General features: G+C 44.3%; 1 protein-coding gene across 4 annotated transcripts in view; it reads left to right on the plus strand.

The window, feature by feature from the left end:
* The window catches only part of robo4 (roundabout, axon guidance receptor, homolog 4 (Drosophila)), a 144,311-nt gene that overhangs the window by 65,807 nt on the left and 63,427 nt on the right, over window positions 1-15,077 (plus strand). For all 4 annotated transcript variants that reach the window (XM_069894496.1, XM_069894497.1, XM_069894498.1 and 1 more), the window contains 5 exons: window positions 684-811; window positions 3,642-3,766; window positions 7,074-7,299; window positions 10,033-10,154; window positions 12,221-12,392. In XM_069894496.1, coding sequence (XP_069750597.1) covers window positions 684-811; window positions 3,642-3,766; window positions 7,074-7,299; window positions 10,033-10,154; window positions 12,221-12,392 — 773 coding nt within the window. The remainder of the gene's footprint in view (window positions 1-683; window positions 812-3,641; window positions 3,767-7,073; window positions 7,300-10,032; window positions 10,155-12,220; window positions 12,393-15,077) is intronic.

Genomic DNA, 15,077 nt, shown 5'->3' on the forward strand with positions numbered 1-15,077 from the left:
TGAGTCTTAATTATTTTTCTTTGAGATACAGTGCAATAACAGGTCCTTCTGGTCCAAGATCCCATGCCACCCATGTGACCAATTAACCTACTAACCCCGCACACCTTTGATATGTGGGCAGAAGCCCGAGCACCTGAATTAAGCCCATGCAAGTTACGGGGAAAATGCACAAACCCCTTTCAGACAGCGGCGGACTCCCTGGCAGTGTAACAGCATTAAGCTAAGAGCTATGCTAACCTTGCTGCCCTAAATGATTAGTCTTGATAAAACCGACACTCTATGTAAGGAGTTTGTACGTTGTCCACATGGGTTTCTGCAGATGCTCTGTTTCCTCTCATACTCTAATAATATTTGAGGGTGGTACGCTTATTGGTCACATGGTGTCTTTTTGGCTGCGTGGTCTGAAAGGGCCTGTTACTGTGCTGTATCTCTAAATTAATTTAAAAAAGGGTCCAGATCCGAAATGCCTGCTGACATTTCCGTCCATAGCTGCTGCCTGAATGGGTGAGATCCTCCAGTATTTCTTTGTCTGCTAATACATTCAATTGTATTTGCACCTTGGGTTTACATTCTTTGTTGCCTGGTGGAAGGTTCTGAGGTGTGATTTTTAGAGCAGGGTGTGGGTTCGGAAGGGATGGAAACCGATTTTCCCTTGTGATCAAATTACTGCTTTGATTCAACAGGTACGAGGTGAACTCTAATAACACAATAAGGATTCATTACACAGCTCTCAGTGATGCTGGTCGGTTCATCTGCCTGGCTGAGAATGCAGTGGGATCAGCTGCTGCCTCTGTCTCCCTCATAGTACGAGGTATGTACGAGTTTGCAATGGTTGACTGAGGACAACAAGTAAGCTGTGAGTAGAGCAGGCTGAGACCACACAGCCAGGAGTAGTGCTGCAAAGAAATCTTGAGACTCAAGGGACTGCAGATACCAGAATCTTGAGCAAAAATGAGCTGCTGGCAGAACTCGTCAGGTTGAGCAGCATCTGTGGAGACAAAGGGATGGTTGACATGTATGTCGGGACTGAAAGGGGAGAGATCCAGTATAAAGAGGATAGAAGGAGGCATGAGGCAGGAGCTGGCATGTAGTAAGTGTACAGAAGTGTTGATGGATAGATGGGAAAAGTCAGGGGGGGTGGGGAGAGAAACCTATTGGTAGTGTGTCAGTGATAAGCTGATGGAATCGGGTGGGGAGGGTAAAGTGGATTGGTTGGGGGATGCAGATATCGGAAAGAAAAGTGTGTGTGTGAGAAAGGCCCCGATTGAATCAGAAACCAAGAGAAAGGAGCAGAGAGGGTGCAGTTTACCTGAAATTGGAGAGTTCAGTGTTCATGCCATTGGGGTGTGAACTGTCCAGTAAGAGGTGCTGTTTCTCCAGTTTGCATTTGATCTTGGGTTTGGCAGAGGAGAGACAGATCAGTGTGGGAATGGGGAGGAGAGTTAAAATGGCTGCAACCAGGAGCTCATATAGCTATTGCAGACAAGAGTGCAGGTGCTGAGCAAAGTGGTCGCCTTGACTGCCCTAGGGAAAAGAAATCTTTTGTGTAATATATTGAGTAATGGTCTGAAGTATGTGAGTTAGAGTGAGTTTCTGCGATATAACCTGTTACAATGAAGGGAGGGAGTTGTATTAGTAGCAGTAATTACTACTGCAATAGTTCTTTTTAATTCATAAACCGGTTTAAATGGAACATTCTTTAAACTTGAACTTGCTTTCTTCGACATGATGTGAATGAAACTATTGCTCCAGGATAACACTGATCAATTGCTAAATGAATATCTATGTGCCCACCCTGCCCTTCTGTCCTTTTCTGGGACATACTAACCAAATCGTGCAGGCTAACAATTTAATTTATTAAAGAAATGGCAGTAAAGGAACACAGTAAAAAAAAAGTAACCGACATACCTCTATGGGGATCTTTTATCATGGTTCAGCAAGATAGATGAGGTCTTATAATAACAGCCACAAGACATCCTTTCCCACAGTGTAGGGCACTCTCAGTATTGTCTCAGTTATTGTCCTTGTCCTTGGACTAAGACTTTAAACCCACAACCATCCATCATAGAGGCAAGGCTGCTCTTATTGAATTGGGGCTCAGACGCACTTTTGAGGACTTGTCAAGGAATGGTTCATTAGAATCTGTCACAGAGCTTTTAGAAAGGTTGTAATGTCACCATCTTCATTTCATTTGTAAAGAGACGACTGAATATTGGTCGTCTGCTTGTGTAAGTCGAGTTGGAACATTTTTTTAATAAGATCCCACACTTCAGGTTACCTGAAAGTCATGGACTCTGGCAAAGAGATGTTCAATTTGGATAAAGAATCAATTACATTCTCAGAGCCAGTTTGCAGGTAATTAGAAAGATTTGGGACATCAGAGGAAAGAAGTGGATAAAAATCAGATTTTAATGTTAAAAGGTAAAGGCTCAGCTTTAGCAGCTGACTTTTAGCTTAGATTAAAAGTGTCACGGTGATTCCAGAACTATGCAGACTGATGTTACTATGTGGGAGAAAGAGCTGAGTTCAATTGTAATGTCTCTGAAGTCATTATTGTAAACAAATTCAATGTCATGGTCTTTAAACAGTTTGATTGGACATTATATACCCTTTTGTTCCCAGCTTTGCTTGGTTCTCATTTTGAGTGAATGAGATTTAATTAGGACCATGGAATTCGTGAAAAGATTCAGGTCCATGTCACTTTGCTGTTAAATAATACCTGTATTGGGAACGACCAGAAAAATGAATAAATTAGTGAAGCTTTGAACTAGATGCAAGGTCAGGTGTTTTCATTAGCTCGTCAACCTTTGGAAAACGTTGCCAGCTTGTGCATTTAAGTTCAGCTTTGCTGCAAATTTAATAGGAGAACTGGAAGGATGAATGTGCCTGTTAATGGAGTATTAGAGCAGGTCGCTCCCAGTCGCAATGACTTTGACTGTGGTCTGCTGGAACATGTTGGAATACTTTCAGGTTTTGATTAAAATAGTGTTTATTTTTACTATAAATATAATAAGGCTATTTCTGTTTCTCTTTGTCTCTCCCAGAAGTTTGCCTAATTGGCTGGCGAGGTGGTGGGGGGGGTGGGGGGGGGGGTGGGAGAAGAAAGGAAAGGAAATAAAAGATGGATTTAGTAAATAGTGTCAAGGTATCTTGGATAGCTTTACGACATGGAATATAGAGGGAGTGATCCAATCAGCTTTTCAACCCTGCACCATCAATATGATCACAGTTGATCATCATTATCCCTGTTCCTGCCTTTTCCCTACATCCCTTAAGGATTTTGGATTAAGAAATATATCCTCCTTGAATATATTCAATAATATCGCCTCCACTGCCTTGAGAGAAATGCACAGTTTTCCACCCTCTGGGTGAAGGAATCTCTCCTAAATGACATCTTGATGCTATGATCTTGATTTTGGTTTTCTAGACATCAGGAACATGCTCCATTAATTTAGTCAGTCTCATCCTCACTGGACCAACTGGTCTTTTTCTGCCTTTTTCTCTGATGGGCTCAAAATGTGCGATCCTTCATTCTGAAGAGGCAAATGGATAGAAATGGCCAAAGGTGGTTGGTGTGATTGGTTAATTGTGTGTGCTTTGGATATTGCTGTTACTGACTCATGTATCTTTATTCCTTTTAGATGCCCTTGATACTGGCCAGTCAGAGAGACAGAAGGGTACCCAATGGGAGTTGCTGGATGTCCATGTACACCTAGACAATATTACCATTCTTCCATCCTCTTCACATGTCCATCTCCACTGGAAGGTGTGCCTCTGATCTTCCTCCTGACCTTCCTCTCTGTCACTTTATTCTGACACGATTGTCCTCATCCTTTCTGGTTTGGCGTGGTGTTCAAGTCTTGAGCTACTTGAATTTTTATGGCACTCATTGAAGGTTTTTGGAGGATGTCAAAAATTGCGGTTGCAGTTAACTAAGGATAGTGTTGCTGATCTACCCAAGACACGAGTTCCATCCAAGCCCCTGGGGAAATTAATATCAGAAATAATTGTCCAATTAAAAGCTAGTGTTGGTGCTGCCGACTTAATTATAAAAATGTATTTTCTTAGCTTTGGGAAGGAGCTACCCACAAGAGTATACTGTCTGGTGGGTAGCAGTGCCCGTGTAATGGTAACCTCCTGGAAACGGATATCATAAATACAGTTTCCTCAAGAGTGGAAGTGTGCGAAAATGAATTAATAGAGGTGTAATCTGAACATGACACAATGCTTTGGATGGCTTTCTCTCAGAGTTTCGTAAACGGATGAACTCTGAATTTTTTAAAAATGTCTGGAGCCTGAAGTTGTTTTGCCTCATGGTGCGATGAAGATGATCTCACTTTCCAAATCTTCTCAACATCAGCCAGTTTCCAAGGGGAAGATTTTAACTTTGTTCAACAGTAGAAATAGGGCAACCAGGTTAGTGTAGCAGTTAGTGCGATGCTATTACAGGGCAAACTATTAGTGCAGTGCTATTACAGGGCAAACTATTAGTGCAGTGCTATTACAGGGCAAACTATTAGTGCAGTGCTATTACAGGGCAAACTATTAGTGCAGTGCTATTACAGGGCAAACTATTAGTGCAGTGCTATTACAGGGCAAACTATTAGTGCAGTGCTATTACAGGGCAAACTATTAGTGCAGTGCTATTACAGGGCAAACTATTAGTGCAGTGCTATTACAGGGCAAACTATTAGTGCAGTGCTATTACAGGGCAAACTATTAGTGCAGTGCTATTACAGGGCAAACTATTAGTGCAGTGCTATTACAGGGCAAACTATTAGTGCAGTGCTATTACAGGGCAAACTATTAGTGCAGTGCTATTACAGGGCAAACTATTAGTGCAGTGCTATTACAGGGCAAACTATTAGTGCAGTGCTATTACAGGGCAAACTATTAGTGCAGTGCTATTACAGGGCAAACTATTAGTGCAGTGCTATTACAGGGCAAACTATTAGTGCAGTGCTATTACAGGGCTACTGACCCGAGTTTGGATCTGATGCTCAATATAATGTGTTTGTATGTTCTCCCTGTGACTGTGTGGGTTTCCTCCAATGTTCAAAAAAAGATTTAGGTTGATTGGTCACATAGGTGTAATTGACAATGCGGGATAGACTAGCCTGTAAATCTCCTGTTATTTCTAAATTTAAAAAAAAATTAATGGTTAATGCTGGTAGTAATGAACTGGCACCTCATCTCTCCTGTTCTTCATTTATATTGGAGTCAACAGAAGAAAAACTAGAAAGGGATGAAAATGGGTTGCCCACTCATTAATAGGAGTTTTACACTTGGATCTAGACCAGGTTCTCAATTATTATTTGACATTCATTGGCTCTCATCCCATGCAGAAACTGGATGATGAATGCAATCCTCTGGTTCCATCCCTGAAACTCTCTGTACATCAACCACATGACTTCACGAGTAGTGATAAAAAGGGCAAACATCTTTCTATATTTTAAGGGAACTGGATTGTCATGGAAAAAAAAAATCCTCTTGGCTGCTTTCCTGATTACATCATTAATCCAGCTGGCCAATTGGAGTGTACATATGTGGAAATGAATCAGAGATGGAGTAAGTTGATTCAGGAGCTGGAATGGCTGACGAATGACAAATCTCTTGTACGAATGCATGGGAAGGACACCCTTGAACATGGATGTAAATCATTTAGCAGTGCAAGAGGATTTTATTGTCAGATAGATTGGGAATATAGAAGTGAACTCAAATCCAGAGGAACTTCGTGTTTAATAGCCACAATCGAGCCTGCAGCTGACGTGGACTTTTACCCCCTCCATAAATCTTCGTCCGCGAAGCCAAGCCAAAAGAATAAGTCAACTCCTGACATAACATGTTAAACCCAATTATGTCTTGGGAGAACAGAGGAGGAGTGCATGTAGATGCTTTTATGTCAATGGTTCTCAACCTTTCCTCCCCCCACTCACATACCACCTTAAGTAATCCCTCACTAACTAACCACAGAGCACCTATTGCAAAAGATGAGTATTTAAGTATGAGTATCAGAGCTTATTATCATACACGTAATTACAATGTACAAATGCATCGAAATTCCTACTTGCTGCAGCCACCCTGGTACATAAGATGCTCCAGCTACCATAGTACAGGTACAAAATCCTTTATCTGGAACCCTTGGGGGACAGTGCGTTCAAAATTTTGGATTTTTCTGGATTTCGGAAAGCCAGATTTAAGCCCACCCGAATTGTTCTGCTGTATCCACCCCCACCCCCTTCCAGTCACACTGCCAGTCGCTCGCCCGCCCGACTCGCACTGCCAGTCGCTCGCCCGCCCGACTCGCGCTGCCAGTCGCTCGCCCCACTTTCTGGTTTTTGTAGCTTTCCAGATTTTAGATGTCCAGATAAAGGATTGTGTACCTGTCTAAATTAAAATGACCACAATATGCCATGAGACAGGAAAGCTGCTAATAAACTTAGATAAAGAAATATTCACCGTTTCAGTTGATGCAAAGAAAAGATGATGTTTCAATAGTGCAGACAGATCTTTAGCTGATCTCGGAGTTTGTGTTCAGGGATAGGGTGCTACAGGAAGGTTCAAGAGCCTGATAGCTATTGGAGAAAAAACTTTCAAATGTTCAGTGTTCATGAACACAGTCTGTGGCAGGTTTGCTCAAAAACCATCTGTGAAATTATATTCTATTTCCCAAATACAGCAAGCTACCTCACTGGCAATATTGGAAATAGATCTTCTGAAAGACCTTGGTTTTTCAAGACTCTCACAATTTCTCAAGCTGCTCAGGTTTTCACACCTGACGCTGCAGGTTATGCTTGCATTTCTCACTTGACATCCAATTCCTCTTCACTGATTGGAATTTAAGTGTGACATCAAACAATGTTCACTCAAGAAGTTTCAAACTGGGTTAACAGGACAAGGGATCAGGATTTTGGAGCTGAGAGACTATTTTATTCTTGATGCTGGTACCCTTGAGCAAGTCTGACTAAGCTCCAGTATTCCACTTGATCTTCTACTTTAATGCCTGGTATTAAAGCAAGTGTCAAAGCATTTGATCATCTGCATAAAACTCGCTTGGTTTCTCCCTTCTGCAGGTTCTTTCACCATCGCAATACATTGAGGGATTTAATGTTTTCTTTCGTTTTCTGATGCCCTTGAGCTCAGACTGGATGATACAGCAAGTTGCCAGCCCCACGGAACGGAGTACAGTGCTGACCACTCTCAGGAGGGGCTACAAGTACGAGTTCAAGGTGCAAGCCTACAGAGGAAGGTTTTGTAGTCCAGACAGTAACGCAAGGCAAGGAAGAATTCCTGAGGAAGGTGAGAGATGCAGATTGATCCCTGCTGGCATTATACCAACGCTTGTTGGAACAGAAATGGCCGGCGGATCACAAGATCACAGCTGTGGCACATAAGGAGACCATTTGGCCTATTTTATCTGTATTGGGCACTAAACAGCTACTCAGTCTAAGGACTAAATCTTTATCCCTGCACATATTGGCAACCAAATATGAATCATATTTCTTCCTCCAGAACCTGTTTAGGCAGATCTTTAACCAATTCCTAGGTGAAAATATTTTTTATTTTATCTTTATTAATTCTCCTACTATAATTCTATACCCCTTGGTTTTGAACCCTCAGATAAAGGAAATAGACTAGTCTCATTTATTCTTTTTTAGTCCATAATTTTCTATAGAGAAGTCTCCCCCGTCCTTGAGAAAACATCTTGAGCTGAGCCGATACTTCCTCATGGATTTGAAAAGCAGGGAAATAATGCTAAACATTTTGTAAAACACTGGCCGAACCTCAACTGGGGTATTGTGTTTTGTCTCGTCAATGCATTGATGGGAGGATGTGCAGATGTTAAAGGGAGTTCACAGATGTTAATGGAATGGATCATGAGAGCTAGGCCTCATTTTGCTCTGATTTCCTCTTGCATCCCAAATATGTGTGGATTGGTGTGTTAATTGACCACTGTAAGTTATCCCCAATATGTAAATGAGTGGTAGAATTGGTGGGGTGGAGAAGAGGAAAGGGTTGTTGGGATTGTGGATGGAATGAAAATGGAATTAATGCAAATGTGTGCTTCGTGGTCATCCTGCACCCGATGGGCTGAAGGGCCTGTTTCCATGCTGCATGACTCAATGCCTCTCTGAAGGACTACAGTTACATTGATAGATTACAGCGGACACATTTTCAGCCTTTTTTTTGGCAATGCCCTCACAAGGACTCTGCTTAACGTTTACAGGCCCCTTCCTGTGAAGCAGTTAAGTTTTGGTTTCTTCCGTATTTCTACTGACTGCATTTAAAAAAACCTATTAAAAAATATGTGAGATGAAAAGAAAACCAGGCTTTTACTTAAATGTACTGTGGGCCCCAGGGGCCTTGTTGAGAATGGCTGGATTAGAGGACCTGGGACCATTTTTTTTTTTGGAGAAAGAGTCTAAGAGGAGATTTGTCTGGAACCTAGTCAGAAGTCACATCACCTTCTAATCAGGGTTGGACTCTGTCCCCCATTACTGCACACCTGCCTAGTAGCCCCTTTAAACACCTCGATGCAGGCCTGGACAGAATGGAGGGTGCGAGGCTATTGTCTTTGGTGAATTAGTTGAACACTCTGGGTCACAGGCTTGAAAGAAAGGGAAGGAGAATTAAGAGTACATGAAAAAAGACATACTTATGCAGTGCATGATGGAATCTGGATTGCCCGGCCTGTGGAGGAAGTGGAGGTAGTTTCCATTGGAGTCTTTGAGAGGATTTGGGATAAATACCGGTAATTGGTGGAGACAATTTTCAAAGATGTGGCAAAAGATCCATTGAGTTGCTCCGATAGTGACCTAGCTTGGAGATGATGGGTCACATGGCCTCCTTCTGCACTGTACACAATGCAGCACAGTTAATGTAGCAGTTAGTGCCACACTGTTACAGCGCCATCGATTTGGGTTTGAACCCTGCGCTGACTGTTAGGAGTATGTATGCACTCCACATGTCTGTGGGTTTCCTCTGGGTGCTCCGACATCCTCCCGCATTCCAAGGATATCCTGGAGTTAGTAGGTATTGTGTGGGAAGGGAAGCAAGATTGATAGGTTCAAAGAATAGCAAATCTGGACACAGGCCGAATGCAGAAATAATCTTAATTGAAACACAGATATAACACGCAAGTATTCTCAATCGCACAACACAGTGCAACCACTCATATTGGACTTAACATTACCAATACCAACAACTGTTTACACTCTTACATGCACAGTGCAACCCAGTCAAATCGAACTTAATACTACAATACTACCAATTGTTTATATGACTTATCACAACCAAGGACTACGCTGTTCCTAGTCTAACGTGTGCATGGCTCAGATGCTATCTACAATTACAACTGTATATAACAGCCCCGATCCCAATGTTGTGCACACCTTACCAACAAATCCTCCAGCAGGGTTCGTCTCAGGACCGAAGAGCAAAAGTGGAAGAGCTACTGCGTGCGGGGAACTTTATAGGACAGTAAGCTGGAGGGTCCAGCCCACGTAATCACGAGGTGTTTAAAGGGGCTACTAGTCAGGTGTGCAGTAATGGGGGACAGAGTCCAACCCTGATTAGAAGGTGATGTGACTTCTGACTAGGTTCCAGGCAGAGGACCCTCCACACTCCCACCAGATTCAAGTCACATGACCACCCACAATCCACACAATAGGTTAATTGACCACATGGAAGTATTGGGTGCTTGGGCTTGTGGGTTGGAAGGGCCGGTTACCATGCTGTATCTGAACTAAAACAAAAAAAGCTGTACTGTTGTGACCATTGTATGATTTTACTCTCCTTGCAGTCCTGGGAAAGTTTCAGTCCAAAGAAAGATGCATCTCTAGCATTAGTAAAATGCAATTCAGTAAAGCCAACAATTCTTACAGAAATATTCCCGCACAACATTCCCTCATATTTGGCAGAGGTCCTTTAAACCATTCCAATATTTTGTGGATTAAAGCGGTTTGCAAAATCTTTAATGTTCTAGCTTTGATGTTTGCTCTAAATCTGTCATCTCTTGTGTTTTCTGTTCAGTACCAGATGCCCCTCCTCACAGTGTTGTCATTGCAACCACAGAAAGTGGGAATGACAGCATTGTGGTCAGCTGGAAGCCACCTCCTCCTGAGTCCCACAATGGCATCATTAGAGGTTATAAGGTACGATTACACCCGAGTAAACACATTATACTGGGGGGGTTAAATTACTCCTGACACACTTGATCTTTGTGGCTGGTTGTGCGCACAGAAATTCTCATGAAAGTGGAATGTTAAGGTACAGATGTTTAGAATTTGGATGATATTTATTTGAACCCATTAGCGGGGAGGAGGTGTTGGGGTGCCTAGTATGCCAGTGAACAACAAGGATATGGTGCACATTATGTGTGCTGAGGCAGATCCTTACGGTGCACACAAAGGAACCTTGGTTCCCGATGACAGAGTGAAAGAGGTCTGGGGGAAATGGGAAAGGAACAAGTTACCATTGGTGCAAGCTGTGTCCGAAATCATTTTGCACAGGGAAGTGAATGCCTAGAAGCCTCTGACCAGGAATATTTTAAAGCCATACAACAGGGAAACAGGCCTTTGAGTCTAGTCTGACCAATGGGCACCCATTTTAACAGTAATCCTACCCAAGCCCATTTTATTCTTTCCAAACTTCCATCAACTCTCCCGGATCCTACACCCTACCAGGAATTTCCTCTGGGTGCTCCGATATCCTCCCGCATTCCAAGGACATCCTGGGGTTAGTAGGTGTTGTGTGGGAAGGGAAGCAAGATTGATAGGTTCAAAGAATAGCAAATCTTAATTGAAACACAGATATAACACACGCAAGTATTCTCAATCGCACAACACAGTGCAACCACTCATATTGGACTTAACATTACCAATACCAACAACTGTTTACACTCTTACATGCACAGTGCAACCCAGTCATGTCGGACTTAATACTACAATACTACCAATTATTTATATGACTTATCACAACCAAGGACTACGCACAATTTTGGGGGGTTGAAAGAAACTAGAGCATTTGGAGGATACCCATGCCGTCATGGATAGAACGTGCAAACTCCACGCAGATAGGACTGGAAGCTTGGCTGTTCCTTGAGTGGCTGGTACTGTGAGGCATCAACTCTACTAGCTGCACAACCACATGGGCAGGGGTAGTGTGGAGGCGAGGGGAAGAGTGGGTTAGATCATTGGAAATATTTGAACAGGTCATTTCAAGAGATAGTCGAATGACATTGGACAACAATTTTTTTTTCCCAGAAGGTTTGGCTTCTGAAGAAAAATTGAGCATTATCATCAACAACTTCAAGCTGAACTCAAAGATAATTTCAGATTTGCTGTATCATGTAGGATGTTTGAGAAACAATAAATTAACTTTTATCGAACTTAGCATGTATAATTGCATAATGATGCTGTCACATTGTATTAGTTCAACTCTTTGGTTTGCTGTACACATTGGATTACAAATGTGAGGAGCCTAGGGTTTGTCTTGGTCACCAATTTGACAACTGAAGTAGAGCTCACAGGCCTTCTGCATCTTTGAGCCTTAAGTGTATACTCGCCACAACTGTAACAGAATGTATCACAGCTGTTGTGACATGGAGGAGACATTTCTCCTGTATTGAATCTTCCTGAAGATAATAAATGGTATTGTTAAGTACACTCACTCTGCTATTACCTGAAGAACATGTGCATCAAATTGAATTCAATCTATATCAATGTAGTACAAAGCCCCTGTATATGTGAACTGCTTTTATAGCCTGTCTGCAATTATCCCGACAAAGTATGCCCAGGCCTAAGACAACATTTGGATAGCACATGTGCTGAGTGCATGCCCACCCATGCTTGGACTGACCAACACAGCTTGCTTTGTGGGTAATATACATGAAGATTTAAAAATATGACAGGAAATCATAAAAATAGATTAAATGTAAAATAAAAGGTATCTGATTGGAAAATTTAAGGTGATTTTTGTGATCAGCAACCCAAAATACACACAAAAAGAGTTCAGTTAGTAAATTCTTCATGTCCAGTGCGATTGGGGGAATTGAAGATCATGTAAAACCTGCAGAGGAAAGCAGCGGAGGACTTGGGAAGATCAGTCACAATCCCTTTGAATGCGGGGCACATTTGAGTGGCCTGGCGGCCAACACTTGGCTTGTGTTTTTGTATGAATGATGTTTTGTGTTTTCTTTTTCCTGCCTGCTTGCTGCTAGATTTGGTGTTTGGGAAATGCAACCCAGCAGTACCGAAACTGGACAGTGAACAGCAGTACGCACCAGCTGGAGATCCCCGCAATGAATTCTGGGATTCAGTACCGTGTGCAGATTGCAGCAATCAATGGTGCTGGAGTGGGAGTTCACACCGAGCCACATTACGTCTACCTAGGTCAGTACATGGGGGGAGGCCACGGATTCATTACGGATAGCTTTGAATTAATTTGAGGTATGTGAGCCATCTCCGATACCTCGAAAGGGTATTGTACACGCACAGAAATTCACTGTGAAATTAGCTCTTCACTCTGGAGTCATTAACCTCCAATCCCCAGTTCTTTGCATTGACTAACACTACTTCTGCTAATTTAACTGGCTCCTCTCCTCTATGGGACTCTGCTTTTCTCCCAGCCAATTTGGTGTGGTTAAAATTCCACTATTTTCAACATTTTATTGGTTAATGCACTTGCATACAATTGTGCCATGTTTTAATTGAAAATTTATCGCCCTAATTAAAATACTGTCCATTTAACTAACTATTATGTCCACTAGAAGTATTGTTTTGTAGAACTAAATCCCTGTGGCGGTACGCCATTAGGCAGACGAACCGGCCCCGCTTGTCACGCACGTGGCGGGGCTGCCGGCCAAAATGGCGCCGTCGGAGGTTTCCTCCAGACTTCGGAACCGGGCTCAGAAGCCCGTGCTTGGTGAACCACGTAACGCCCCGGTTATGTCGGGACCCCCAGCGCAGTTCTCAGTCAGGTCCGGGCTGGGAGTATAAGACCAGCCAGGCAGCTTGCAAAAAATCAGTTTTGCTCACTGAACTCAATTCGTCTGGTTGTGCGATCCTTCAGTTAGCAGTGTAGCCACCACTACTATTGGTGACCCCGACAAGTTCAAACGTCTTTGAACCCGACGTGAATGACCCTTCGATCAACGTTATAGCCATCAAGCTTCCTGACTTTTGGGTTCAGGAGCCGGAGACCTGGCTCAGCAGCTCAGTTTCACCTCCACCAGATTTCATCGGATTTGACCAAGTTCTATCATGTGGACCAGGCCACTGCCAAACAAGTGCTGCACCTCGTTCATCACCCACTCGCAGAAAAATAAGTACGGGACCATCAAACGGGTGCTCACTGGCTCCCTCGGCTTCTCCAGGCACCAGCATGCCCTCAGATGTTGTACCTCAACGCCTCAGGCGACAGAACTCCAATCGAGTTGATGGACGAGATGCTCGCGCTCATGGGCGATCACACCAACTGCCCACTCTTCGAACGCATCTTCCTCAAATATTTGCCTGAAGACATCCGGCCGTTGCTGTCCCAAGAGAGCTTCATTGAGGGATTAGCAGTCCAGCAGGTTATGAGTCACAGGCATGACCATGCCACGCCCTCCTCTAGCGCTGTGGTGGAACACCCGGCCCCTGCAGGGTCCTCAAAGAGCATAGCCAGAAGCAAGCCATCCACTTCAGGCCTCTGCTTCTTCCACCAGCGCTGGGGAACCAAGGCTCGGAAATGTCATCAGCCCAGCTCGTTTCAGGGAAACAAGCAGGCCGGCCACTGTTAATGGGTGCCCAACAACACAGCCTTCTCTATCTGCAGGATTCAGTCAGCGGCCGACGCTTCCTTGTCGACACCAGGGCCCAGATCAGCGTCACTCCGACCACAGCCATCGAGTCCCATAACCAGCCTCGAGGACCTCCCCTCCGTGCAGCTAATTCGATGGAGATCCAAACGTATGGAGACAAGACCGACCACTTCCAGATCAGCCAGCGGAAGTTCTTGTGCAGTTCACCGTTTCGTCCCTCCCAACCGCCATCCTGGATGTCGACTTCCTCCTTGCCCACGGATTCCTGGTCGACATTCGAGGTGGAGACTGGTAGATGCCTATACCTTCCAATCCGTTCACCTCAATGCCTCCCGCACAGAGCGGCCACAGATGGCCACAGTCAGCACTCCCAAGGACGAGTTTCCATCCCTCCTCAAGCCGCAGTTCTCTGCCGCCTCATCATGCTACAGGGTGTTTCATTACATCCCCACACAAGGCCCGCAGGTCCATGCCAAGGCAAGCCGGCTTCCACCGGTTAAGCTCCAGATAGCGAAAGAAGAGTTCTTTTATCTGCAGGAGCTGGGGATCTTTTGACTCTCCGACAGTCCTTGGGCCTCACCACTCCACCTGGTCCTGAAAGCCTCCGGCAGCTGGCTCCCCTGAGGAGATTATCGACAGCTTAACGACGCGACAGTACCTGACCGTTACCCGATCCCTCACATCCAGGATTTTATGACCAATCTGCATGGCGCGAGGGTATTCTCCAAGGTTGACCTGGTGTGCGGGTGTCATCAAATCCCGGTGCACCCCGAGGACATACCCAAAACGGCCATCATCACCCCCCTTCGGGTTGTTCGATTTCCTAACCATGCTGTTCGGGTTCAAGAACGCTGCCCAGACCTTCCAGCGCCTCATGGACATAGTGGGCAGGGATTTGAATTTCATATTCATTTACCTGGACAACATCCTTGTCGCAAGCAGAGACCGGGCACAACACAAGTCTCACCTATGCACCCTCTTCTCCCAACTGGCTGACTTCGACCTAAAGATCAATCAGGCCAAATGCCAGTTCGGGAAAGACTCCATGAAGTTCCTTGTCCATACCATCACGGCCAAAGGAGCTGCACCTGCCACTATGAAGGTCGTTGCAGTCAGGGAGTTCCCACGCCCGGACAACCTCAAGGGGCTACAGGAGCTCATGGATATGGTTAATTTCTATAACCGCTTCATTTCAGGCACTGCGCGCATCAAGCAGCCACTTTACGCCCTCATCGCGGCCAAAAACAAGACACTCTCATGGACTCCAGAAGCC

The sequence above is a fragment of the Narcine bancroftii genome, chromosome 8 (genome assembly GCF_036971445.1).
Source record: "Narcine bancroftii isolate sNarBan1 chromosome 8, sNarBan1.hap1, whole genome shotgun sequence".
Taxonomy (NCBI): Eukaryota; Metazoa; Chordata; class Chondrichthyes; order Torpediniformes; family Narcinidae; genus Narcine; species Narcine bancroftii.